Source organism: Tachypleus tridentatus, chromosome 1, assembly GCF_004210375.1.
Source record: "Tachypleus tridentatus isolate NWPU-2018 chromosome 1, ASM421037v1, whole genome shotgun sequence".
NCBI lineage: Eukaryota > Metazoa > Arthropoda > Merostomata > Xiphosura > Limulidae > Tachypleus > Tachypleus tridentatus.
Window position 1 is genome coordinate 165,327,099 of NC_134825.1, and position 26,551 is coordinate 165,353,649.

The 26,551-nt window shown below is 30.9% G+C and overlaps 1 protein-coding gene across 2 annotated transcripts; it reads left to right on the plus strand.

Moving 5' to 3' along the window:
• The first annotated feature begins 1,100 nt into the window (after window positions 1-1,100).
• udt (protein undicht) lies at window positions 1,101-26,253 on the plus strand. Of its 2 annotated transcripts, none has more exons than XM_076462434.1 (14): window positions 1,101-1,179; window positions 4,249-4,429; window positions 5,663-5,724; window positions 7,684-7,773; window positions 8,487-8,699; window positions 11,140-11,243; window positions 13,095-13,200; window positions 15,312-15,528; window positions 16,443-16,507; window positions 16,751-16,840; window positions 19,128-19,367; window positions 20,801-20,907; window positions 22,872-23,013; window positions 24,667-26,253. In XM_076462434.1, the coding sequence occupies exons 2-14, from the start codon at window positions 4,356-4,358 to the stop codon at window positions 24,819-24,821; spliced, it is 1,665 nt and encodes a 554-aa protein (XP_076318549.1). In that variant the 5' UTR covers window positions 1,101-1,179; window positions 4,249-4,355; the 3' UTR covers window positions 24,822-26,253. The 2 variants fall into 2 exon arrangements, with proteins under 2 accessions (XP_076318549.1, XP_076318540.1); XM_076462425.1 differs by having other exon boundaries at window positions 1,147-1,320.
• The last annotated feature ends 298 nt before the right edge of the window (window positions 26,254-26,551 follow it).

A 26,551-nucleotide genomic window follows, 5' to 3' on the forward strand; every position in this document is an offset into this window, starting at 1 on the left:
GAACAACTTAAACAACCTGCCCTAAGTTATACAGACTTCTTGTACTTCATAATCAGACACTCACTTTAAAATTGTAATCATTACATCAGGAGTAAACTTGTATATTCCGGTTATATAAGAACGCATCATTCATAATGCTTTATGTAGAACTAACAGTTGTCCCACAGTGGCACGTCTACGAACTTACGACGATACAAACGGGGTTTCGATACCCTTGATGGGCAATAACAGATAACTCATTGTGTAGCCTTCTGTTAACTTCAAAACAACAACTGACACTCACTGTTCCTGGAGAGTTGCAGCTGATAAAATCTTTAATTTAAAATGATATCTTATTTGCATTAATTTGAAAGCTCCCATTTTTGAAGATTATTTTCTATATTCTACTATTAATAGTTCAACGTAGAGATAAATAAATCGAATAAGAGTATTGACAAATGTTTTAAGGTTTATTTTCGTGATAAGAAAAGATTTGTTAAGGAATCACTGAATAAGATGAACGAGAGTGTCGAAGGAAGACGACGTAATGAACATCATGATGACGAGTTATGGAAGCTACCCGAATTGTCTTCCTTCATAAATTTTCTCATTTAAAGGATTTAACAAAATTCTATGAATCCATCATCAATCGGCTCTGGCATGGCCAGACGGTTATGGTGCTGGACTCGTAATCTGAGGGTCGTGGGTTTGAATCCCTTTTACACTTAACGTACTCGCCCTTTCAGCCGTGAGAGCGTTATAAAGTGACAGTCACTCTCACTATTAGTTGGTAAAAGAGTAGTTCAAGATTTGTCAGTAGGTGGTGATGACTAGCTGCCTTCCCTGTAGTCTTACACTGCTAAGTTAGGGACGGCTAGTGCAGATAGCTCTCGTGTTGTTTTGCGTGAAATTCAACAAGCAGACCCTATTTATCCTTTTCTAAAAACATATTTACCCTCTTGACTATTTAAGTAAATGTTTAAATGTCACTATGGCATTACGTTATTTGTGATATTGAAATTTTATATGTAATGATAATAGTGTTTTGTTGGTCATGACAGTTTAGAAACTGTGCTTCTTCAGGGTTTTGTGTGTAGTACTTTTCTTTATCAATAGATGTCGCACAAATAACCAACACCTGCGTTCATGAAAGGTTGAAATTAAGTTGACGCCCGTTACCTGAGGTACGGTGCAGTTCAGGTGAGTGAAATTCGGTGTAGATCGTAGTTTTCGAGAAACTACTTGTTTCAGTTATGGCGGCAACATATATCTGTAGTTGGTGCAATCAACAGTTTAAATTTTTTTTATTGGTGCTTGTTTTAGAATGTGTTTTTATTTATGGTGAGTGGTATAAGTTGTAATACTATCAAATTTTAGGCATTATGACATTTATATCATATGATTTAGCCTGAGATAATCAACTTTATATTAAAATGTGCATTCGAACTTGATCTTTAGTAATAATAATAGTAGCTAGCACTAACTAGTATTGCAAAAGTGCTTCTTAAGTTATATTATTAATAATAGAGGTAGTGCTGTTGTTAGTTTTGTGTTGTTAGGCCTCGTAATAACTAATTTAAAAAAAATTAAATTACAAATCGTTCAGGAAACTGTTTCAACTTGAATTTATCGAATAAAGTTTCAAAGCTTAACTGTAAGTTTTTTTTGTAAAGACATAACATTTCATGATTTGTGTTGGGTCGAAGTTTTGGTTTTGCATGAGTCCATTTACCAACATTGTAAAATATAGAGATGGTTGTAATTTATGGATGAACTTATAAAAAATTACACGTAACAGAGTAAACTAAATTGTATCTCTTTTTTTTTTTTTTTATGCGTAAAGCTACATTGTATCTCGGGGCTGCTGGTATGGGTATTAACACTTTTACTGATAAAGCACCCTCTAAGGTTTTCAAGTGTAATAATAGGCTAATTCAAAATAGACTATGTTGAAAAAGTCTGTTCAAAACGAAATCGCAATGCATACAAAAAAATATTTTTTTATTACTTGCATAATTTTAACAACAAATTGTAGTTGTGTGACAAAATGCCTTTAATAGAAAATATTAGGTTATGCAGTTTTTAAGAACTGTGTATCATAGTAATGGTAAAACAGTTACTATATCGTTTTTAAAAACTTTTAAATTTAAAAATTCTTTCACGTTCACTGAAAGTGGCTAAAAATAGCACAACACGGTTGGAGCATTTTGTACTGTAAGTATAGTCATCTAAAAACTTGATGGTGGGTTTAAAAAGTTTCAAATTGGAGTTAAATAAATTGTTAAGTGTTGTTAGATTTCTTACATAGGTTTACTATTAACCTCAAAATTAAGATATTAAATAATAGTATAAAACTATTTGTTCTTGCAGTTGTGAGATAGGCATTACAATATAAAAGTGAGTGGAGATCAGTGTGCAAGTGATTTTTATTGGTTTTCTTCTGTTAAACTATTATAATATACATTTTTATTAACCAATCTTGAACATTAAAATTGCTTTTCTGACACATCAGACAAAACTACATTAAAAACATAAAGATTAGATTACATGCATTCAAAACCAAATGGTTAGAAAACTTGTTTTTACACTCAGTTTTGTCTGGTGTCAGTAAAGAAAGGTTTTTAAATGCTATTTAACAGATTTTTAAACTTATACTTTAATAAGTAAATAATTTGTCATCTACCCATTCAAATTTGTTTGTTTATTATAAAATATATTAATAATTTTTTATGTAAGAGACAGGTACATGTTATCATAATGGTCAGAATTGAGAGTTGTCTGTTTTTAACTTCAATACTAATCGTTCTTATGATAAGAGAATAGTTGAAAAGCACAAGTGATTAGAAATAATAACGTATGTGAAAGTAAAGAATATCTTGCAATAATTTTTCTACTAAACAATCTGTTATAACACAATGTAACAAAATTTTTACTTTTTCTTGTTCCTGGACAGAAAGTGCTATTTCCTAATTGCTTATGCCTAAAATAAATGGAAAATACCTGTTTTTCTCTTCAAACTTTGCTTTTGTGACCTGGGAGCGTATAACGAAAACATGTTGGGAGACTATATTTGGGGGCTGGTACATGAAATTGATTTACATTACAGTCGTAAATCACGAAAAAATACTCACTTCTAAACATTTTTGTATAACTTTAGTGTAAATACATGTAAATCTTGATTCATATGTTGTTTTATTCAAACCTTATGCAAATGAAAATGTGCAAATTTGTCCGTTTTTACATAGAGAATTGGTTAATTTCTAAATTTCATTATCCAGGTCACAAAAGCAAAGTTTGAAGGGAATAATGGCCATTTTCTGTACTTTTACAACATAAGCAATTAAGAAATAACACATACTGTCCAGGAACAAAATCTGTGTTACATAGTGTTATCAATGCTGATTAGACCTTTTTACCTGGTGTCTGGGATCATGAAACCAGCTGGGATACAACAGACATATCAATGATTGAGATGCTGTTTGTATTAACTTATTGTTTGAAAATAACTGTTACGATGAGCAATAGTTCCTGAATTCATGTTCCAGTCAGAGCAGACTGTTACACTCTTATAAGTTCTAGTCACTAGCATCTTTAAAAAACTTGCTGTCAAAACTTAAAGGTTTAATGAAATGCATTAAAATCAGTGTTTTTTTTTTCCTTTTAAAACAGAAACTTCTTTGATGCAGTATTTAATATGTCACATTTCACAATTTTCTTGTTTTATGTAATAATATAATGCATTCCTAAAACTGTGCACTATATTTGGCCTTTAGTTTGTTTTAGTACAGATATACTATACTAGTATACTTCTAACAGTTTTTTCATTTGATGTTATTGAAGCTTAATTTTTTGATGTAGTGTTTACTACAATGTGTATCTGTGTTACCACATTTCTTTGTTACTTTTTAGCAGGTATAGAATGTATGCTGTTAATGTTGAAAATAATTCAAATAACTTCAGTTCTCCTGTCATTATCTCCAAATCTCTATTACATTTAAACATACAGTTTGTATTCTACTAATGAATAACTTGTATAAAAGTATGAAGCAGCAGTAGGGTATGTGCTTGTAATTTCAATTATTTCAAGATTTAGTTGAGTAAGATTTTAAATTAGTTAACGTTTAGTTTTATTTTCTTTAAATCAATTATAAATTGGTAACTGTTTGGGCCAAATAGATTCTGTAGTGTTGGATTTAATGTAACATTTTAAGTAATTATTGAAATGCTTGAATTTGTACTTTACATAATTTCTCTTTTTAATTCTTGTAGCAAGGATAGGTGAAAAACCAAGATGTGCTATTCCAGAGACACTACATGGAGAGTGGTTCTCTAGAGAAGATGGAGAAAACACATACATAGTAATAGATTCGGAACACATGAAGGATAGGGGCACATGTCTGGAGCTCATAAATACGAATAATGACAACTTCACGGCTGTCTTCCAGCAAGGGTAATTACTGATGTCTTGTATGAAAATACTTCTATGTATGACTTAAGATTTCACCAAACTGTATTAATAGTTTTAAACTTATTTAAACTGTGGATAATAGTTGTTTTTATAGGATATTTTCAATTATCAAAGAATGATAACTTTCCATGTTGTTAAAGTGGGACTACTAACTTTTACCAAGGATATGCAAATTTGGAATAATTAAATGCATGACTTTTGATTGGTACTTGTGCAGCTCGAGAGGGACATTGATCATGGGTATTTTGTAAATACACTGTCAAAACTCACTATTTGCACTAATCATGGGAATTTTATAAATGTGTCAAAGCTCAGTATTTAGAGAGACAAGAGTTTAGCAATAGGTTGTGTTGACTGGTTATCTTCTCTCTAATCCATCACTTGCTTCAACATTAAAATGTCTAGTTCAGATCACCCTCATGTAGCTTTATACAAAATCCAACAATTAGTTGAAAATATCTATTTATTTCATGAACCCTCTTTTTGTATCTAAAAATAAGAAATCCTCATCACCCATGGCTTTAATTAGATCTCAAATCAGTCAAGAGATGGAGTTATGAGCTAAAAGTTTGTTCTTGAATAAACAACTCTGAGCCATTCTATGAGCCACTGTGGTGTTGCTGAATATTTATGAAACAAACATTTGGGCTATGTTTTAGTAGTGTAGTATTCTGCAAAATACAGTTATGTTTCAGTTATGATATGATATATACATTACAACTGTTTATAGATAAGTTTTAAACTTATTTTTCTTAAACATAGAGCAGTAAAAAAGTAAAACAAACAAACTTAGAAAGCCACTAAGGGAACATTTTGAGCTTTCAGTTGGTTATATGTGTGTCGTATGTACAAGTATGTGAATATTATGGGACCGTGGATAATTGGATAATGTATAATACCAAAATTTGAATTATGATTTACTGGTTGATATCACACTTATTGACATAAATTCATGAAATAATAGTTCAATAAAGTTTTGAATTAAAGTCAACAAGCACTCTGGCATGTACTTTGACCCATGACCCATAGTAATAGTTTTAACTCATCTGCTCAAATTTTATAATTTGGTGTGTGTCAAATATTCAACTTATTTTAATAAAAATCTCAGTTATATGGTTAAAACATTTAAATAAATACTTCATAAGAAAACATCTGTAAAATGATTAATATTAAAGCTGAAAAAATAACTAAAATATTTACTTGTATATTTTACAGAGATTGCTATCATTGTGTACGGCTATTCGTTCGTACCTTGAACATTTTAGAAAAAATTGAAAGTGAGTTTTCTTTCATATATAGTTTTATAATTTGTGTATTTTTATGCTGTGTAAAAAAGTCTCAAATGTTTATATAAAACATTCCTTCTTTATAAAAAGTATATTGTAATGTGCCTTTTGAAATATTAGCACTCAACTAATTTTTAAAAATCTACAAAGAATTTATATCATCAACACATTTTGAAGAGGCTAATGTTCATTTACTACTTCAAAAAACACGAAGTGCTATTAAACTGTCCATGTAAGTGAAGATAACCCAGTTAAAATACTAGATAATGGTGTATTAATTTGAAAGATAACTTTATTGTTTATGAATAAATAAAATGCTGTTAGAATGAACTTATAAGACTTTATATTTGCAGAAGAATATTACAATTTATTGATAAAAATAAAAGTATATTAACATTTAAGAGACAACAGTGGGCGTGTTGATGTATCAAAGCTGTTCCCATCTGCAAAAGAAATCTCTTGGATCCAAACTCGGTCATTGATATATTTATTGAGCCTTCCTCTAAGCTTCCATGTATTTGCTGCACCTATTGTATCTAAAAGCAATTCATTCCAAAGACCAACAATTCTGTTAGAAAACTAAAACTATTTGAGCTGAATATGACTTGACAAATTTTATAATTGTGTTCTCTTGTTCAACCATTCTCACCATTAAATATGAAAAACAATTATTCAATTACTTTATAGTCTTGAACATCGTAATAAGATCTCCAATAAATCTTTTTCCAAAAAAACACTTTCTGAGATTTTAACCTGTCTTCTCCGACAGCATCTTCATCTCAAGTACTGTTTCACTAGTAGTTCTTTTTAACATTTCATTGTTCTTCTGAATTAAATACTGCAAGTGAGGTGTATTAAAAAAACTGTCCACCAACTTATTCTAAACCCTTTTGTAAAGCAGGCAGTATCCTCCTCTCATCCAACAGCACCCAAATCCTAAAAATAAAGAACATCAGAGGTCCAACCAATAAATCCAGAGGTATCCCACTTGTGATATTAATCCAGTTTCTCCGAACTCCATTTCAAACAACACTTCTCTTTCTTCCCTCCAACTGTCCTTTGATTTGATAAGCTAACTTATCTCCTTCAACTGTAGAGATAATGTCTTTAATAAACCTTTCATAGAGCAATTTCTAAAATCCAGATACCCCAAATTCAATGCTTTGCTTTCATTAAAATAAGCAGTAAAATCTTTCATTAAAATAAGCAGTAACATCTTCAAAGATCGGTAACAGAACAAGCACATTTTGAAGTTTTTTTGAGATGTCAAGTTTCTCTCACTTCTTTGGAACAGCAGTCAATATATATATTGATATTATTATCATGATACACGTACTAGTATTGAAAATGAAATAAGGTTTAATTCATTAAATAAACAATTATACTGTAAGTGTAATAAAAGTAAAGGTTTAATATTACCTCTGGATATTAAGAAGTAATAAAAATGCAAACTTATAAACATAAGCTCTGTCAAATTTAACTAAAATATTAAGTATGTTTTGCTGAAGGTACTTAACAAATTCGAAGCATAGCTAGCTACAATATTCTAGTTTAAAAGAATGCTATTACTTTATAAAACATTAAATATTCTTTAATTATAGTAAGATCCACTTACAGTGGAACCCCTCTAAGCGGCCACCCCTCAGATTCGGTAACACCTTGCAAGTGGTCATTCAATCACAGTCCCTTTTTTATGTTTACATAATCCCTAATTATGTACAGTGGAACCCCTCTAATCAGGCCAGTTTGTCTCAGTCCTGAAGGTGGCTGCTTTAGAGGGGTTCCACTGTATTAAAGAATATTTAATGTTTTATGAAGTAATAGCATTCTTTTAAACGAGTTTTTTGTTAAGTGTAAGGAATTTCAGCTTATATTAATGTAGCTTTAGAGCTTGGTTGTTTGTATTGGATGCTACCCTGGAAACAAGTGGTTCTTGGTTCTTTATTTCAGCTGGATGTGTCAATCTAGAGAATGAACGTCCAACAATCAAAACAGTTTGTCGTTCTCTGGACCCAGAAAATGAGCTAATTACAATGTTCTGTAAGCTATTCACTTCTCTTTCTTTAATGCATAGTTTTTATTTTATATGTGTATGTATAGGCATTATTTTATATATGTATATATAAGATTTTAGGTGTGTATAAGCATTATTTTATATAGATATGTATGAGATTTTATGTTGTTGTAGGCATTATTTTATATATGTATGTATAAGATTTTATGTTTGTGTAGGCATTATTTAATGTATGTATGTATAAGTACCATTTTATATATGTATGTATAGGTATTCTTTTATGGATGTATACTTGTAGCAATCAGCCTTAGTAAATTTTAAATTATATCATAATGAGGAGAAACTTTCTTGAAGTAAATACATATTCTAAAGACAGCTGGTATTGGTATTAAAACTTTAAATAAAGTATAGAACAATGTTTCGACTCCTTAGACCATCGTCAGGTTAACATAGAGTTTGGAACTGACTGTTGTTGGGCACATGTCTTGACATGACATTAAAACAATGACATGGCAACTTCATTACAGTGTATTAAGAAATGAATATTTCATCTACTCTGTCATGATTTTAAAAGAGAAATACAGTGGCTCTGTTGACACTAACATTTCATAAGTAGAAGGTTGTCTGAGTGTTAAAAATGACTTAATTTAGAAATTGACAATACAATAGATAAATAAGTTTTATTTGTTTCTTTTTCAAAATTGTTTTATTTCTTTCACTTGTTTTTCTTTTTTTTCAGCCACAAATCCTACTCCCAAGAATTGCCGATCCAGTCTGGAAGGAGTGTGGAAATTTGCCTACCAGAACAGATACAAGTTCACAGGGGAATGTAAGCATTCTGAAGCTAATATTACTGCTTGTCAAATGCCTGGAACTCAGTTCTTCATAGTGAACCAACAGTTTACTATGAATTATCGCAAGTGTGAAGGAATGGATGAGACCCAAGATGCAGGTGTGTAAAACCTATTCATAAAATTAGTGTTTATGACTCGTATTTTAAGGCTAAACAAGGAAAATTACCAGTTCTTTTAAAGATGTTTGTAAGACTGGTGGCAGGATACAAAAATATAATAAAAGCATATGGACAAATTATTTCACTTTAATTTGAAAGTTACCCTATACTGAGCAGTTTTTGTTTGCTTGTTTCTTCTTTTTTCTGTTGTTTTTTTTAACCAGATAAAATATATTATGGTGGAATAAAAACAATTGAAGATTGTATGCTCAAGTTGAAACCTTTTCTAGTGATTGGCAATAAATATTTGTCGTTTATTATTATTATTATTATAAGTCCCAGAAGTTGATTGTTCCTAAATCAAACATTATGACAACTTTAATTATAGCTAAAACCAAACAGACAACTAAAAACTACATAAAACCTATAACACTATGGTTAGACATATACATTTTAATATATGTATAAAATGTATTTGTATATTAATCTGTGATAGATCTTGGGCCCAAGGTATGTATAAGAGATCTAGGTTACCCAAAAAGACACGAGTTAATCATACAGGTCCCAAAATCCCATGTTTATTGCTCGTGCGTAATATAATAAGCGGTGCATTTGGTGTAAAATTACCTTGAAAGTCGGAAACATTTCTTTGCATTTGTTAAGTCATGAATTCAATCTCCCCACAAAATGTTCAAATCATATAAATGCAAACTAGTTTATGTTTCATAAATCACTGAGCAAAACAAGATTGTTTAAGTTCATACAACTGCATTTTTTGAAATCCCAAGAAAATACTCTTTGGTAGATTCATATCTTGAATGAACTCTTCATCGTAACAAAGTTCAATTTTTTTCACTAATCCAGCTGTCATACTGTCCATCATCAAAACATTTTCAAAAGCATAAGGTTCTGCTTCTTGATTAAACTAATGGGTACCCAAAGTGAAGGCTCTAAGGTCATCTTCAGACAGTTTTGGAAACTCTAAAGCTACATCATGTTTTTTCAACTTTTCTACAACAATGATCTTTGGTGAGGTTATCCTTCAGAACTACACAGTGTCTTCAGAAAATAATCTGTGATTTATAAAGTGCAATTCCTTAAAAGTATTTTACACTATGCATTTGTTAAACTCCATCTGGTAAAAATTGTTACTGTAAAATGATCTAAATATGGTCTAGTCGTATTGAACTAAAAAAGTAAAATATTTGTGCTCTTTGACATTTCAGTTTCATACTGCTATTATTTAATATCAGTTAGAGGGAATTCATGGTTAGTTAATTTGTCGTTAAGGTATCTAGTTGTAAAACAGTTGTGGTAATAAAAGATTTTAGGTGAAACAGATGACACTACAGCATATGTATTTTAAAACGTTAATAAACAAACAATATTAATCTGTTGATAAGTGGCTAGCATGCATTTGTTTTATCTGGTTTCCAACATCCTCTGGCTTGTATTGTTTTTATGTGTTAAAAATTTCCTACCCTGCAAATGGTTCTCAACTGAGACATAATTATGGGCTTCCATGAGATAGGTAGTTTTAAACTGCCATGGGCTGGGACACTTGTATTGCCCTAAATTAATGATTCATCAATTGCATATATCATTACAAATGTGTGATTGTTTAGAAGTATGTTAGTATTTTGAGTGTTGACAAATTATCTGGATCTGCATAGCAAGTGACAGATATACTGACCTGCATTTATAGTATTTAACTATTCTGAGGCCCAGCATGGCCAGGTGGTTAGGACTCTTGACTCATAATCTGAGAGTTGCAAGTTTAAATCCCTGTCACCCCAAACATGTTCACCATTTCAGCCGTGGGGACATTACAAAGTGACGGTCAATATCACTATTCATTAGTAAGAGTAGTCCAAAATATCACAGTAGGTGGTGATGACTAGCTGCCTTCCATACAGTCACACACTGCTAAATTAGGGACACCTAGTGCATATAGCTTTTGTATAGCTTTGCTTGAAATTCAAGAAACAAGCAAACAATACCTATTCCATTTTCTATTTAACTAGCTTTATTAAATTTAATTATTTATTATTATTAAAATCATGTTTTCATTTTATTTGTTTAATCAGTTCTTAGTTTAGCATTGCTTTACTGACATAATGCAAACTATTAGAAATATTTTATACAAAAGAACAGCTATAAAGCAAGAAGTGTCAGAAGAGTTGACTTAAAATATGGTCATGCTGAATTTATGATGCATAAAAACTGTTTAAAAATAACCTTTCTGGTACTTTCATGTTTCTAATATAAAAAACAATTTTGAAGCTGAGATTTTGAACTTTAAAATGTTTTAATGGATTTATTACACATTCTTTTAAAGTCTATCTAACACCAAAATGCTAATTTAATGCTCTTAATTTCTTGTATAAAATCCCAGTTTTTATGTTTAAACTTTGGTACTTGGCTTAACACTTGTTTTCAGAGGTCCAGTACAAATGCTTAGGGGATTGGTACATTGGAAAAAACCATTTCTTTGCTGTTGTAAATGCCAGGGAGTCCCGAATTGATGAGAAATACAGGTGTTTTGTAAGTTTTGTATTTACATATTCTGTGTTTGTTAAGTGTTTTCATATATTGCTTTTTATGTGGTGACTTTCCCATTTACATCTGGGACGTATTTCTAAAATGTACACCATTCAGTTAGATAAAAGTAAATTGGGTGCTGTCTTCTCACTGACTTATAAAGGGAAAATGTATCTGTGTAGAGTAATTTTAGGATGCCCAAACTTAATTAAGTCCAGCTTAAAATATAGAAAATAGATAAATCATGCAGAACATTTATATTTAAGGATTTAAGGAAACTCTTAAACAAAAATAAGTAGAGGGAATATTGCTTAGTAATGACCAGTTAGACATACAATGTGTGACAGAAGCCAAGAGAAGTTTGGGCAGGCTAGCTTTGACCTGACTCCTAGGAGTAGAAAAATACTTGGATGGCCCAACTCCTTGTTTTTTTGTGCAACATAGGCCGAGGTGCAAAATTTGAATTTCTTTATTTTTGGTACACACCACAAAAACAACATAAACTTGTATTTTACCAACTTGTTTTTGAATAACTTGATATTAAATCAATGTAAGATGGAAGAGTTGCTGTGTATGACCAAATCTGTGTTTTGTACTGAAGTTTTTATGTCTAGGAATCTACTGTATTTCCCAGCATTGAAGATACACCCCCAATTTGATTAGCTAAATTTTGCAGAAAAAGATAAACATACGAATAAGGTCACAGTACTCTCACCAATCATAACAAGATGTTTTGTGGATTGTTTAGTGACTTATGGTATATAAATCCTCTTGCCCACTTCTAGTTTTTCGTGATCTGTATGCTTATCATATCTACCATTGAAAGTGTGTATCTTATATTACCACTAGAATATCTGTATTATTAATAGTAATAACATTATTCTAGGTGTGGGAGTTAAACAAAGTGCTGGTATTACAGCAACATATGTACAGTGACCTCCTGTTCTTGTTTATGTATTTATTATTTAATACTAAGTAACATGTACATTTAATTGTGGTTCGTATAGACAGGCTTGGATTACTGCCTAGTATCAAAATGCTTTTTCTAGGCTTATGTTTAGGCCTATGAGCAACGTAGCCTTTGGCCTGGAAGACATAGGATAAATTGTTAAGACTTATTCTGGGAAAAAATAGCATTTTTGATGCTGGAAAATATGGTGATCATGTAAGCTTCTGAAGTGTCAGAACCTAAAAGTATCAGTGCTAGACATGGAGAGTTATGAGTTTAAAGTCCTTGCATTATAAACTTTAATTTTTTTTTCCCTGAAACCACATGTTAAAACTGTTTGGTTATTGACAGTAATGTTAAAAATTCTTTGAAATCTTCATCAAAGGTACAGTGTGGAATATTTCCTGTTTAGGATTAAAACTTATGTTTATGAAAATTAAATATTTTGCTCAGGTATACTGAATGTGTGTTAAAGTAATATCAAAATAAAATTAAAAGTAATTAAAAATATTTGCATCTTCACATTCATTAAACATATTTTTATGTTCAAAATTCATGAAAAATGGTACACACTCACACAAATATGTGTATGAAATTCTTTATTTAGTATGATGGTTTATTTACACGTAAGAAATCATATTGATATATCCTTTATTGCTCTCATGTTTTTATGTAAATTTATGGGCAAGATTATTTACAGTAGGTGTCTGTAACTTGTTGGCAATAAACTTCAAAAATAAACAAATGGCACACAATCCATTTGTTTTCAAATTGCATATTAAAACAAGTCAAACATATACAAATATTTGTTGCACAGTTAATCACCACAGTTATATACAGATAAAACTCAAGTTCTGTTATGAATATTGTAACATATTAAAATGTCTTATCTGATAAATTTATAGCTGGCTAATAGAGATGATGATGAGTTTTTAGCAGCTTCTATCACAGCAGAATGTAATACACTAAAGACACCACAGGATGGTCCAGAGAGACTAAGACTGAATCGAGGTAAGGCAAGATCCATGAGGAATACATTTACTCATAAAATTTAAACATGAGTGTGTAAGTTATAAAACAGGATATTCTTATGAACATTTCTATACATTTTCATAATGTTTCACTGTAATTGTATGAGAAATGTTTGTAAATATGCTAATTTCTTTAGCCACCAGTACTCTTATATTATATTAATCCAAGGTCAAATTTTTGAAAATTAAAATGGTTTTTGTTGATTTATTGTAATAAATTGGATAACTGTTATAATTTATGCCCTATAATATGTAGACAATCAGTTGCATAACAGACATGTATTTTGATGACAGTTAACCATATATTTGTAGCTAGAACATTAACTTCAAAATGCAAAGACAGTGTTTTTATATTGTAAGTAATTTATAAAAAGTTGGATAAAAATGTCACAAAAGAGTATATTGAAAGTAACAACTGTTGGGTTAAAATATTTATTGGAATGTGATACACTGTGGCAGATTGTTTGTGATAAACTATGTAGATTCATTTACTTGAATCCATGTACTTAATATTAAGATAAATGCACACATGATAAATAATTTCAGATTCTTAAAGTTCACATGTATTTAAGAAGTTTTATAGTTTTAAAGGAAATTGTGTTCTTCTCTGTCACCTGTAATTTGCTGTTTACACTAATATGTATAAGGAAATTAGCATTTACAGTATTAATTACTACTGTAAAACACACAAAAAGTTAAATATTATTTGATCACATAAACTCAAATGTAGCTTAAACTAGACTATTGGTCCAAATAACATAACCCTGTCTCTCTTTTTTCATCAAACACCTTATATTTACTGCCTTATTTTATAAAACTGTAGATGCTATAGTCCTCATTCATATATAATTTATAGCAATTAACTAGCACTGATATAAACTACTATCAATGCCTGTATGTTTTAGATTCTGACTTTTTAGTTAAATTACCCAAAAATAAGAAACTTACGGTTAAGTAATATGTATTATTTTAGGTATTCTCTCTCTCCCATTTGTTTTATCTAGACATACACTAGTGGTTGATTCAGATGCTTTTAATAAAGAATAAACTTTTATTTCCAAGATGGGTGGTATGGGTATTAAAACTTTTATTAAAATAAAGTAGAGGTTGTTTTTGGTTTGGTTGTTTTTTTTTTAATTTTGCGCAATTGTGCAAAGCCACTCGAGGGCTATCTGCGCTAGCCGTCCCTAATTTAGCATTGTAAGACTAGAGGGAAGGCAGCTAGTCATCACCACCCATTGCCAACTCTTGGGCTACTCTTTTACCAACGAATAGTATGATTGACCGTCACGTTATGATGCCCCCACAGATGAAAGGGCGAGCATGTTTGGCGCGACCGGGATTCAAATCCGCAACCCTCAGATTACAAGTTGCATGCCTTAACACGCTTGGCCATGCCGGGCCTAATAAAGTAGAGAACAATGATTCGACCTTTTTAGGTCATTTTCAAGTTATTCTCTACTTCATTTTAATAAAAGTGTTAATACCCATATCAGCCGTCTTGAGATACATTTTAAGTGGGTGTCTCGTCATCACGAAAAGCTTTTATTCCCTTCATGAAACAAAATATTTAAAATGGGCTTCATTTAAGTTTGAATTTCTTCCAAATTGCCAGCCATAAACAAACTTACAACAGAAGATCCTATTGTTAATAGAATTAATTATATTTATGCCTCCCTGTTGTTATATGATTAAAAATTTCAATACATTTTCAAAAGCTCCTGTTTTTTGGACAGCCCATATCTTCAAGTTTTAGAATTAACTCTAAAATGCATGTAAGTTTTCTTATCTCTTACATGTTCACCTTTATTTCACTTGAATAATTTGGATTTACAAAGTTGCTATTGATAGCTGGCTCTTTCTGTATTATCAGGCTCCTGCTAGTACATCAGTAATACTCCAGATTTACAGTGTTAAAATCAAGGTTCGATTCCCCTTGGTGGACTCAGCAGATAACTCAATGTGGCTTTGCTTTAAGAAAAACACTATATTATTAACTTATGGTGTTTGATCTGTTAACAATTACTGACTTAAAAGCTAGCAAGCTTAACAATGTATGTAATTTAACTTGTTGCTAACTTCTTTGCTTAGTGAAGGCAGAGATTGTACCACCCAAGTGTAAACTGCCAGACAACTTCACTGGAATTTGGATCAACACAGCCAACTTTGATGCCGAAGTCAACATCAACGTCACTCACATGATAGAAACTTGGAAACCAGATCAGGGAAGAGTGCAGAAAGAAGTGTACGTGTGCCAAGAGAGAAGAGGGACTCGGTTTGTTATGGCCAGAATGGGTATTAATGGCTGGTGAGTTCTGAAATGTATAACTAAAAATCTACACAAGTTTTACCTCACTCGTGTATAACTAAAAATCTACACAAATTTTACCTCACTCGTGTATAACTAAAAATCTACACAAATTTTACCTCACTCGTGTAAAACTAAAAATCTACACAAATTTTACCTCACTCGTGTAAAACTAAAAATCTACACAAATTTTACCTCACTGTGTAAAACTAAAATCTACACAAATTTTACCTCACTCGTGTATAACTAAAATCTACACAAATTTTACCTCACTCGTGTAAAACTAAAAATCTACACAAATTTTACCTCACTCGTGTAAAACTAAAAATCTACACAAATTTTACCTCACTCGTGTATAACTAAAAATCTACACAAATTTTACCTCACTCGTGTAAAACTAAAAATCTACACAAATTTTACCTCACTCGTGTATAACTAAAAATCTACACAAATTTTACCTCACTCGTGTATAACTAAAAATCTACACAAATTTTACCTCACTCGTGTTACATAGAAATTATTTTGAAATGTTCTGTATTTAATGCTGTATTAAATGTTTTAGATTTTATATATTATTTATGGAATATATTAATGTATGTGGTTGATCTTCAAGTAAACTATAAATGTTTTAAAGATTTACCGATGCCCTGAAGTCATCGGGATGTGAACTGAACGAGAAGGTTAGAGACGGGTTGTTACTGATTACAAAATATAACTGAATAACATTGCAGAAAGTGTCATTATTATAACGTATATTTTTAATTGTTTTCGAGGCTTTGATGTAGACGTAATTAAACATTTAAGATCGTATTTTAGGTCTGACTGATGTCAGTTAGTGTCATATAGTGAGTGGCTTATTTCAATGGAGAATATGTTTTTAGGTAGTAAATAATTTTCTTCTTACAATTCTCTAGTCAGAAAGACTTTGTGTGTTTTGACTTTGTGCCCCGTCATCACAACATCATACGATATCGCAGAGGTACGTGATTCTGTTTTACTAAAAACTACCCAAAGTCAAATTAAAATATTTGTTATATATTAAGCTTTGCAATGCTATTATGTCTTGCAAATATCACCAAGATAAGGTTAATGGTTATAGATTGATTTATATGTAACTATAATAGGCTATGTACACAATCTAATTTATCCTATATTTTACAAAAACAGTCACAATTTTTAATATATATATTTATTTTCCTTCCCTAATTATTTCTACACCAAGGCAAAGCTATGATAACAAGTGATTATGCAACAGTATGTTCCTGGACAATATTTCCCCATGAAGAAGATTGGCTTTACAGTATATTAATCAGTAAGGATGCTTTTTTCTTTACTACTATTAAGTAATGCTAAGTAAGATATTAATTATTAGATTGGTGTCCATATTCTGACTTAGACATCTACAGTGCATAATTTATTTACATCATTTTTGAAACTCTAAGTTGCCAATACACATTTGCTGCTCCCAGTGTGGTTTGTAAGATAAATAAAGCATGCTGAATGCTAAGAATGTGGATAAGTGTTTGCTATGTTGAGAAACTGAATTATGCTGTTACCAATCTTTGACTTAGAAGGTGATCAACTGAGTTCAAAATAAAGCCAACTCAAATTGTGCCATGTGGGGGAAGGATAACAAAAAGCAAAGTCAAAACTCTGAAGACAAAATTTAAAAGTATTTCACCCATTTTTTTAACATCTGTAACTTGATACAGTCGTTTACACATATGTTAAGGGTACATGAATTTGTAATTAATTAATGATGATTTATTCCTTGGAAATAAACCTAATTTTTGAAACAGATTTTAAAATGTTCTCATTGGACTGAGAAACAAACTTCATCACTTTTTTCCCTATATAGAGGAATATTTATGATGTTATTATGAAATGATATATGCTGATGAAAACAGAGAGCATGATGCATTGTTCATTTAACACTTCACAACAGAATGTAATATCACTATTTCGTTATTGTTAGAAAGTATAAAGGTCAGTAATAAGTACAAGCTCGCGTGAGTTTGGCAACAGCAACTGTAAAGCCACTTTTGGAATAAAATTTGGCTTTTCAGCTTTTTATCACAGTGTCCATGTTTCCTTCTTTCGTGTTACTTATCAAAGAGCTAGGCCTACATTTATATTGTACTGAAAGTACCTGTTCCGTACCATCCATTTTTTGTTTTGTTTTTTAACCTGATGTTAAAGTAAATATAGTACAATACACATGTTACAACTTGTGATGAGAGTTGTTTTTCACCATTAACCTTTCTACTACCAATGGTCATTGTAAAACAAAATGTAAATTGATTTGCTCATGTCTTTGTAAGTTTAATCCAAAAATACTTACATATTTTTATAGGCCTTTCACTAACCTTATCTGTTTGTGTCGCTTTTAATCTTTTTGATCAAAGTATGAGTAATTTCAGTTAGAATAATGTGTGAAGGTAAATAGTCTAATGTAACATCAAGCAGTGTTTATTATTTGTACAAAGCTTTTGAATGTATTTCTAATATTATTTATACTCAGAAGCTGTCAGGTTTGTCGGCATGACACTGCCAGTGAAATCTCAAAATGCAGTTTTCGTACCTGTTGTTTTACCATCATTTTGTGTCTCTTGTGGTTGTGACATTCTTGCCGATTTACATATTCACATTTCTTAATATAACATAATTCTATGTATTTTGCATGTACATGTTCTAGTATATAACTGTTTTGATTTTACATTAATTTGCCACTAACTACCTTTATGTTTAACTCTGACAGTTACAGAAAGTGTAAAAGAGAACAGTCTTTTAATTAACCCTTTCAATAGCATGATGGCATTTGTCTGAAAAAGACCTGCCAGTTGGACCTTATAACCTTTTGTTTTATACACTCAAAGAACACTGCTGTAGTATTCTAACATCACAATTCAATTCTCAGTCTATAACTAAACAGTACTTGCATTAACTAATCTAAATAGCTAGCCTCACTTTTATGAAACCACTTAACTGTCACATGGTGTCCATATAACTAATGGGGCCATTTTAGTTATGAATATTTTAATTGTATACCAGATTTTCATGGAGTATCCCAAGAAAGTAATTAAATGTTCTTACCAAATGAAGTTAATGATAAACTTGCATCCTTTTTACTAATAATGCTCTTTGTGATCACTGAAACCACCTAATTACATCATCTTTGAGCATAATGAAGTGTTAATTTGTCAAACTTCCATAAGCTGATAATATCTTGTATGTACATTCACAAACTTTGGAAACATGTTAACAACAAGAAATAATTATCATTGGATTAATTAGTGGATATTTTGACAAACTTATATTTTTTCATATTTAATTCCAGTTTTCTATGGATGGTTTGTATTTCTTTGAATAATTTATGTTTGCAATTATTGGCTAAAATATGGCTGTCGACAAAACACAGGCACGTTTGTTTTTATCTTAATGTTTTAATAATGACTTGTAGAACGTTTAGTAGAAATCAATTAAAAGTTCAACATATACAACAACAAAGCTATTGTGTGATAGAATAGTTTCCTCACATATATTTTATTGCATAATGGTAAATATTAAGTTTGTTTTTGTTTGTTTTTTTATCAAAATAGCAAAGAATCCAGTATCTATCAAGTGCCCTGTGGCAGGGAAGTTTAAATTTCAGCAGAATGGGGACATAGAGTTTGAGACTCGTATTCGAGGAGGTGTTACACAGATTCCCAGACCTAATGTTTACTGCCGAGAAAACATATCTGATTTCTCGGTCTGTGATCCTGATCAGAGAATCATCACAATTGATGCTGATTACTGTATTTCTGTTGATTACTTTGGCCGACCAGTAGACATTTACAGTAAGTTTATATTTGTATTTAGGAACTGCGTGCACTGAAATAGTGAATCTTGACAAACTGTAAAAAATGTGAGGGGGGGAAAACAGTTCAAGTTTAGGTACAACATGTGGCTTGCAAGTTTTGTTTCAGAGTAAAGTGCTAGTAGCAACTGTAAGACACTTCGTTCTGAGGGTTATGAACAATAGGAGTAAACATTTCATAATATTAACAACGAACAACAGGGTTTATAAACAATTATTAATGTTGCTTATTAACTATTAAACTTTTTCAGTTGTTGAAATTAATAAGCATAATGAAACTCGATCGGTTTGCAATAATACAAATATAATTTAAATGTTTTTTTGTAATGTTCAAAAATGCTGCAAAATTAATGTTAAAAATGAATAAGTGTGTATAGTAATAAGGTCAAATATCACAGGAGATTCTTCATAAAATATGTTTGTGATGTATCATGAGACACTACCAATTGATCAGTATATCACAATAAAAAAATTAAACACAAAAAACAAATATCATACCAAATAATATTGTACAAACAGGTTACCATAAACATTGTTTATATATTTCTATCAAACATTATTATGAAATGCTATGCTTGAGGTGTTTCATTTAGCTGGATTACTAGGCATTACACACAAACTTGTATGTCTGTCAAGCCATTGTATTATTACAGATCTTAATCATAAAATAGTATCCACTTTTAAACTTTCAGCCCTCAGTAAACGAATAGATATGAGCAACTGATGTTTTAAAATCTATTTTTCTTTACATCATTAGTGGAAATGTCTCAAAAACTAAGTTTGAACTAATTAGTGAAAGTTTCAAAATGGTGAAAACATGTTACTTGTTACTTTAATGAAATTATTATTATTATTGTTATTAGATTTTTATCATATTCTTAAATGTTGCTCTGAAAAATGGTGTACTATAGAATATCCAGGTGATTTCTTGCTACATATTGGAGAACAGTAACCATTAGAACACTGTGCTTCAAAGCATACTATCAGAAGCACAAAAACCTTGAAAACATGAGCTGTAATCTACAGACGTACACAGTTCTTGGAGAAAATTAGTCTAAATGTACAGTTTAATACTTGTATTTTTATGAAGAAGTGTACCTTCAAATCCTCATGATATAAACATTCAGCAGTCACTGGTTTACCTTACGTAATTGACTTTGTAAAGCAGTTAACCACTTCCATGTATCTAGTTTTCACCTTCGAATTAATTTTCACATTATAGAATAGATACGTTGGCAAAGATATCTTTCTCGGATGTTTTAATGTTTGTAATACATCAGTTAATACTAAATGTTAACAAAAATATATTGTTTAGTTGTATATTTAGATGAAATCTTTTTAATAAGAAAAATCTAGCTGTATGATGAAAGATGCCAGATTGTGTGTTTACTTAAAAATGATTTTGGTAATTAGGTGAACCTGATTACCAGATGAAATGTATAGGTTTCTGGAAGGAAAATCTCAAGTCTTACCTGATCACTTTTGATGAGTGGGATGCTTATAGTAGATATAGATGTTGGGTAAGTAAACCAGTAATACTGTGCTAATGGTGTTTAGTCGTATATCACTAAACATGGATGTAATAATTCTTTTTCTTTAAATGAAAGGAATAGTGTGCATTTTTGCTTTAATATGACAAAATAAAGTCTGTGTATAGTTTATTTAATGGTGTTTTGCCACTGTTTTCTTTTTCATTGTTGTTCAGACACATTTATCTGTTTCTTCCCTGAGTTTATTAATTCAGTTTTCCAAACTCATGAAGCTTTTCAGCCATATTTCCTTATCAGCTAACTTGGTACACATTGTGTATTAATCTCTAGATCCTTTATGTTTATTACATTTCTTAAGTTTATGTATTTTTATTGAATAAGTTATGCGTGTCTTCTCAATAAATGGATTAAAATCCACTCCATAAAAATGCCACTGATTGAATAAACATGAATGAAACAGATAGTAAAATATTACTATTAGCATTTAACGGATTGTTCATTTCATCTATTTAAAGCAGAAACAAATGTATTTACAAGATCTGAAACCTGGGCCTGTGGGAGTAAATAAAATCATAGTTTTTTGTTAATGTTACCCTGAAATAAGTCATATTTATTATACAGGGTGTCCAAAAAGTCTAGAACTGTAGGTATTGCAATTAATTCTACAGAATGTTACATTTAGTGTCTTTATGTTTTGAAACATGTTTTGATTAACATTAGTGTTAACTCAATTTTCTGATGCATTCGCAGCACCATAATCAAACACGTACCTGAAATTAAGAAAAGGTGAAAATTACCAATGGTCACAGCCCAAAATAAACCAATACAAAAAAACACCTTTATACCTAAATTAAAAAATATAATCCAACATCTAAGCACGCCCTCTACATTCCTACACTTGATTACACAACCGCCTTCAAACGTGGTCAGCTATCGGTCAGCTACCTCTTTTTTTTTCTTTGTGAACCTGACAATGACCGAAGAAGGTCAAAACGTTGTTTGCTCCTCTACATGGTGCTTTTTCTACCCATACCATCTGTTTTTACATATATACTTATTACAGTTTAAAGCTTTTTCCAATTTTTATTGTTATATATTCTTCCTAGACCTGGCACTCAAATTTCACTTGCTTTAAAAACAAAAGCTATCATTGCATTAATTGAAATACATTTGTTACTTTCTATGCAGATGTAATTGAAGATTTGTGAACTAAGTATTTATTCGTGTATTTATGGGTTTGGTTTGAGGTCTAGATATGTAATCTTAAATATTCAGGTATATGTTCCAGACTTCCACAGTTCAGAATTTTCAGGAATTTGTGTTGCTCCCCAGAAATCTGTTTGAAGTATATATTTTCTGGGCAATAGAGCAGTTGATGTGAGGATAAGATATTCCTGTCCAATAGGCAAAGAAATAAAAGTAAAAAATTGTTTTCCCAGTTGCAAGGTGATACGAAATCCATACCTCTAACATCCAATCACTTGTCATAATCCAGCTATCCAAATGGTACCCATACTTTAACAGAAATACTTGTGTAAATCTGGACTTATTCAGAAAAATTAGTATTCCAAGAGACAAGAGGGTTTCTTATCATCACAGTTGTGGTGTCCTTGGGTATCAACATATAATACTGCCTGGAGTGAGAAGTGGTTCCCTCCTGGCTACTCTGTTATTGTAGCTAATGCTATGAAGATAATTTCTCATGGTAATGGACGTCACTTGTGCCTGTCACAGGTCAGTAGTGTTTGACATGCGTCATTCTTCACACTTCATTTTACAACACATAGATAGCCCATTCTGTTGGTGCTTGCATGTTATTTAAAAACTATTTATCAATACGACTAGAACTGCATTGTCGCTAATGTATTGTGATTGCAATTATTTTTTCCAGAGGTTTAAATAGATTTCATCTAAGGTTTGGATATGCTGTGTAAAATGTATTCTCTCTCTCTCTCTCTCTAAACTATTTACATTGGTATTTCCATCTTCATTAGGTTTACCAACGAGCAGATCTGAATCGTATCCTCATGTCATATTCTGTGGGGCCTTTTTGCCACATCAGACAGACAGTAAGAAGTTCCACGTCGTATGAAGGGGCTCAGGTGGCCCTATCCATGGTGGAGTATGAGCGAGAACGTAAGTTGACTAAAAGGCTTTTAATCTTATTTGGGGTTTTAAAAAATGTTTTGCATAACCCGCTTAATTCACAAAAGCATGTTAGTATAATTAAACACGTTTTCTGTAGCAATTGCAAAAGCTTCATATATCTTGTGTGTGTGTCAAATATTTTATTTTTAAAATTATTTCCTTGTTCTGTAAACAGTTTTTTTATTTTTACTTTTCATAACATTTTCTAGTGGTTTCCAGTAGGTTATTTTTAACAATTGAAAGATGGCATTTTTTTTGATAAATTAAGTTCCTTTTTTGTTAAATTTGGTTGTTACAAGTTACCAGCTGAACAAATTGGTGAAGTGTAATCTTTTCTTTGTTCGTACTTTTGGTTATATCAACCAGTGGTTACTTTCAGTCTCGAATCGCAACCGACTTTGTTTATGTGAAAGTCAGAAGATTGAGCTCAAGTTTATCAGGTTGGACTCTTCACTTGCAGTACCACAGTGCATAATCACAACTCGCTTTAAGTTCAACCTCAATAATTCTTTCAGAAGTCTCATTAACTTCAGCAGTTAAATACACATACTTATATTGTCTAAACATTTATAGTTTACTTCTTATTTGGATTTACAACACTAAAATCAGGGGTTCGATTCCCCTCGGTGGACTCAGTTGATAGCTCAATGTGGCTTTGCTATAAGAAAAACACACTTCCTATTTACCTAGTGTCTTTCAAATTCTTGATTCTATAATTCATAGTTTCCCCCCCCCCCTTCTTGTCAATCAACTTTCTAAGTTTATGGTTCCATTCTTTAACTTTGTTTTTTGGATAATTTCTTGCAACATCTGAGTTTCTGTTTTTGAAGATTGTTTTAATTTTCAATTCTTAGTTCCTTTGTGAAATACCTTACTTACAACTTGATTTGTCTTAGACTGACCGGTGTTTCACACACACATAAAGAAACAAATAACAAATATGAGTTATTCAAACAATATAAATAAATGAAGTTTCCACTGCCAAAAAAAATAAAATGCCAAAGTTCTATATTTCTAACATATTTGATCACTTTATCTGTTTACCTCAAGTGATGGACACATTATCTTGTTAGTAGCTCCCTCAAGTGGTGAACATATTATCTCGTTAGTAGCTCCCTCAAGTGGTGAACATATTATCTCGTTAGTAGCTCCCTCAAGTGGTGAACATATTATCTCGTTAGTAGCTCCCTCAAGTGGTGAACATATTATCTCGTTAGTAGCTCCCTCAAGTGGTGAACATATCTTGTTAGTAGCTCCCTTAATTTAGGTATTGAGTGTCTTTAATTTTAATTAACCCTACCCTTTTCTTCAATATTCTTAACTAACATAAGTTTGCACCCCAGAAAATTCATGCAGTCAATTAATATTTATGTAAATAAAAATGATCAAGTGATGTCATTGGCTGAACATTTTCATTTATCACATGTTTCCAGATTCTAGAGAAGTAGATACTGGATATTAATATCAGCATTTTGAATCTTAATATCATAAAACAAGAGTCCTTAAACAAAACCACTTGTTTTAAAATTTCATATCTTTTGTATCTCATAGAATCAGTAGATTTTGATGGTAATTGTCCTGTGGCTTTATTACACTATTTTCTGTAAGATTATTAAGCCTGATTTTTGTTACTTTCCCTAGATGACAACTGTCCAATGTATTTTGATGATGGTAATGATCCTTACAGAGAAATTGCAGAACAGGTGACAATACTGCGTAGTGGTACATGGCATCCTGTTGGGTCTCTTTGGAATCTAACACTTCTGATAATTTTAATCCTTATTAGGAATCTCTGATTATATTGTATCTCAAAGAAAATATTTAAATGTATTTTTTTTTAACCACTATTAGAGTTGGACATTGAATATGATGTGCTGTACAGGGTGTTCAGAAAGTCACTGTGCACTTATATATTTATTAACAGACATATTTCAATATAGAATACAGGAGGTAGATATGAATGACAATTATAAACAACGTTGAAAGTGGCCCCCATTGGCATCAATACAGGCCTGGATCCTTCTTATTTTGTTTCTAAACACCGCTATCAGTTGCTGGCTTGAAATAGACTGAATAGATGTATGATTACAAAAGTGCACAGTGACTTTCCGAACACCTTGTATAAGTTTATATACACTTAAGTCCGTCCTTAAAGAAACTATGAAAGTAGCTTTGTTTCAAAGTTAAATGACCAGTGACTTTTACTTTGTTGATGATATAATTTTGACAGCTTTTTCAGAGAATGTTATTTGCTAATTAATTATCTAGCATAGGAACGTTCTTAAAATCTAAAATATAATTAAAATACAGAACAGGTTCATAAAGTGTATTTTTCTGGATGTGGAATTTTGTGGAATTCAGCTATTGCTATGTGTAGAAAATATCTATCTCTATTTTAACATAATCTCAGGTTTATTACTTGTTTTGTATATGTATCATCTAGTTAAATCACAATTTTTATATAGCATGATTTATAATTGAGTTAATAGTGTGAAATAATTTTAAAAATGCACACATGGAGAAATATTGAATTTTATGAGATTAATTTTTATAGAAAAACATCATAGACTAGAAGTTTGAATCTCGTGGTAAAGTGATGTAATCAGAGAAAGTAGACGTAATCAATCTTCTGTTTTTATGTATGCTGTACTAATTTTCCATTTTTACATTCTCACATACTTACATGTACTTTCTGTAGTACTTAATATGTATCATGTAAAACTTATTACATTTGTTTATGATATTAAAATTGTTACAGAACTATATAACATAACTAAATCTTGAGACAAGAGATATATAAATAAAATCAAGTTTTGACAGTCAGGTAACACAATCAACTCTTTCCACCATGCTTCATGCTTTAGATATATATTAACTTTTTGTCTTTTGCTGTATATGAACCAGATAATTCTGTTTTATGAAACTAAAACATTGTGTGTGACTGTAAATGGTTAAAAAGACTTTGTACCAGTTGTTTTTAACCTATACATATATGTATTAGGACCCATCTTTATCAAACTAATAAACATTGTATGTGACTGTAAATGGTTAAAAATATCGCATTTTATTGCTTGAAAACATACAAGTTTACTTTAAAATTTTGAATGTAATGTTTGTAAATTAAATGTCAAACATAACTAATTCTTCAAAGTCTACAAGTTTATGTTTGAGGAAATCAGTGTTATTTTTTGTTAGCTAAATGTTTTTAAAATAAAACAATTTATATTCGACTTTTGATGTGTCTATTGTGTTAATATAAATAATACTTGCAAAATATTCTGTATTTCACCTTTAAGACTGCTTAAAAAAATTAAGTTTGGATAAAAAAAGCAAGATTACTGTCACAGTAACTGACATAGAACTGACATATTGCTGCAGTGAGAAAGATCAATTTCCTGTAGGCCTATTATATAAATAATATGTTCTTAAAATAACAACGTATATATCACAAAATTTATCAACCAGAACATGAAATACAAAAGTTCAAACAAAGCATATTGAACACATAAAAAGTTTCTAATTACTA

Excerpts from the sequence above, each read along its gene's own strand:
- udt (XM_076462425.1), top strand. The coding sequence starts at position 1,233 with ATGGCGGCAACATATATCTGTAGTTGGTGCAATCAACAGTTTAAATTT. Across the intron at positions 16,841-19,127 it reads GCTTTACAGTATATTAATCA|CAAAGAATCCAGTATCTATC; the intron begins GTAAGGATGCTT and ends TTATCAAAATAG. Across the intron at positions 19,368-20,800 it reads CCGACCAGTAGACATTTACA|GTGAACCTGATTACCAGATG; the intron begins GTAAGTTTATAT and ends TTTGGTAATTAG.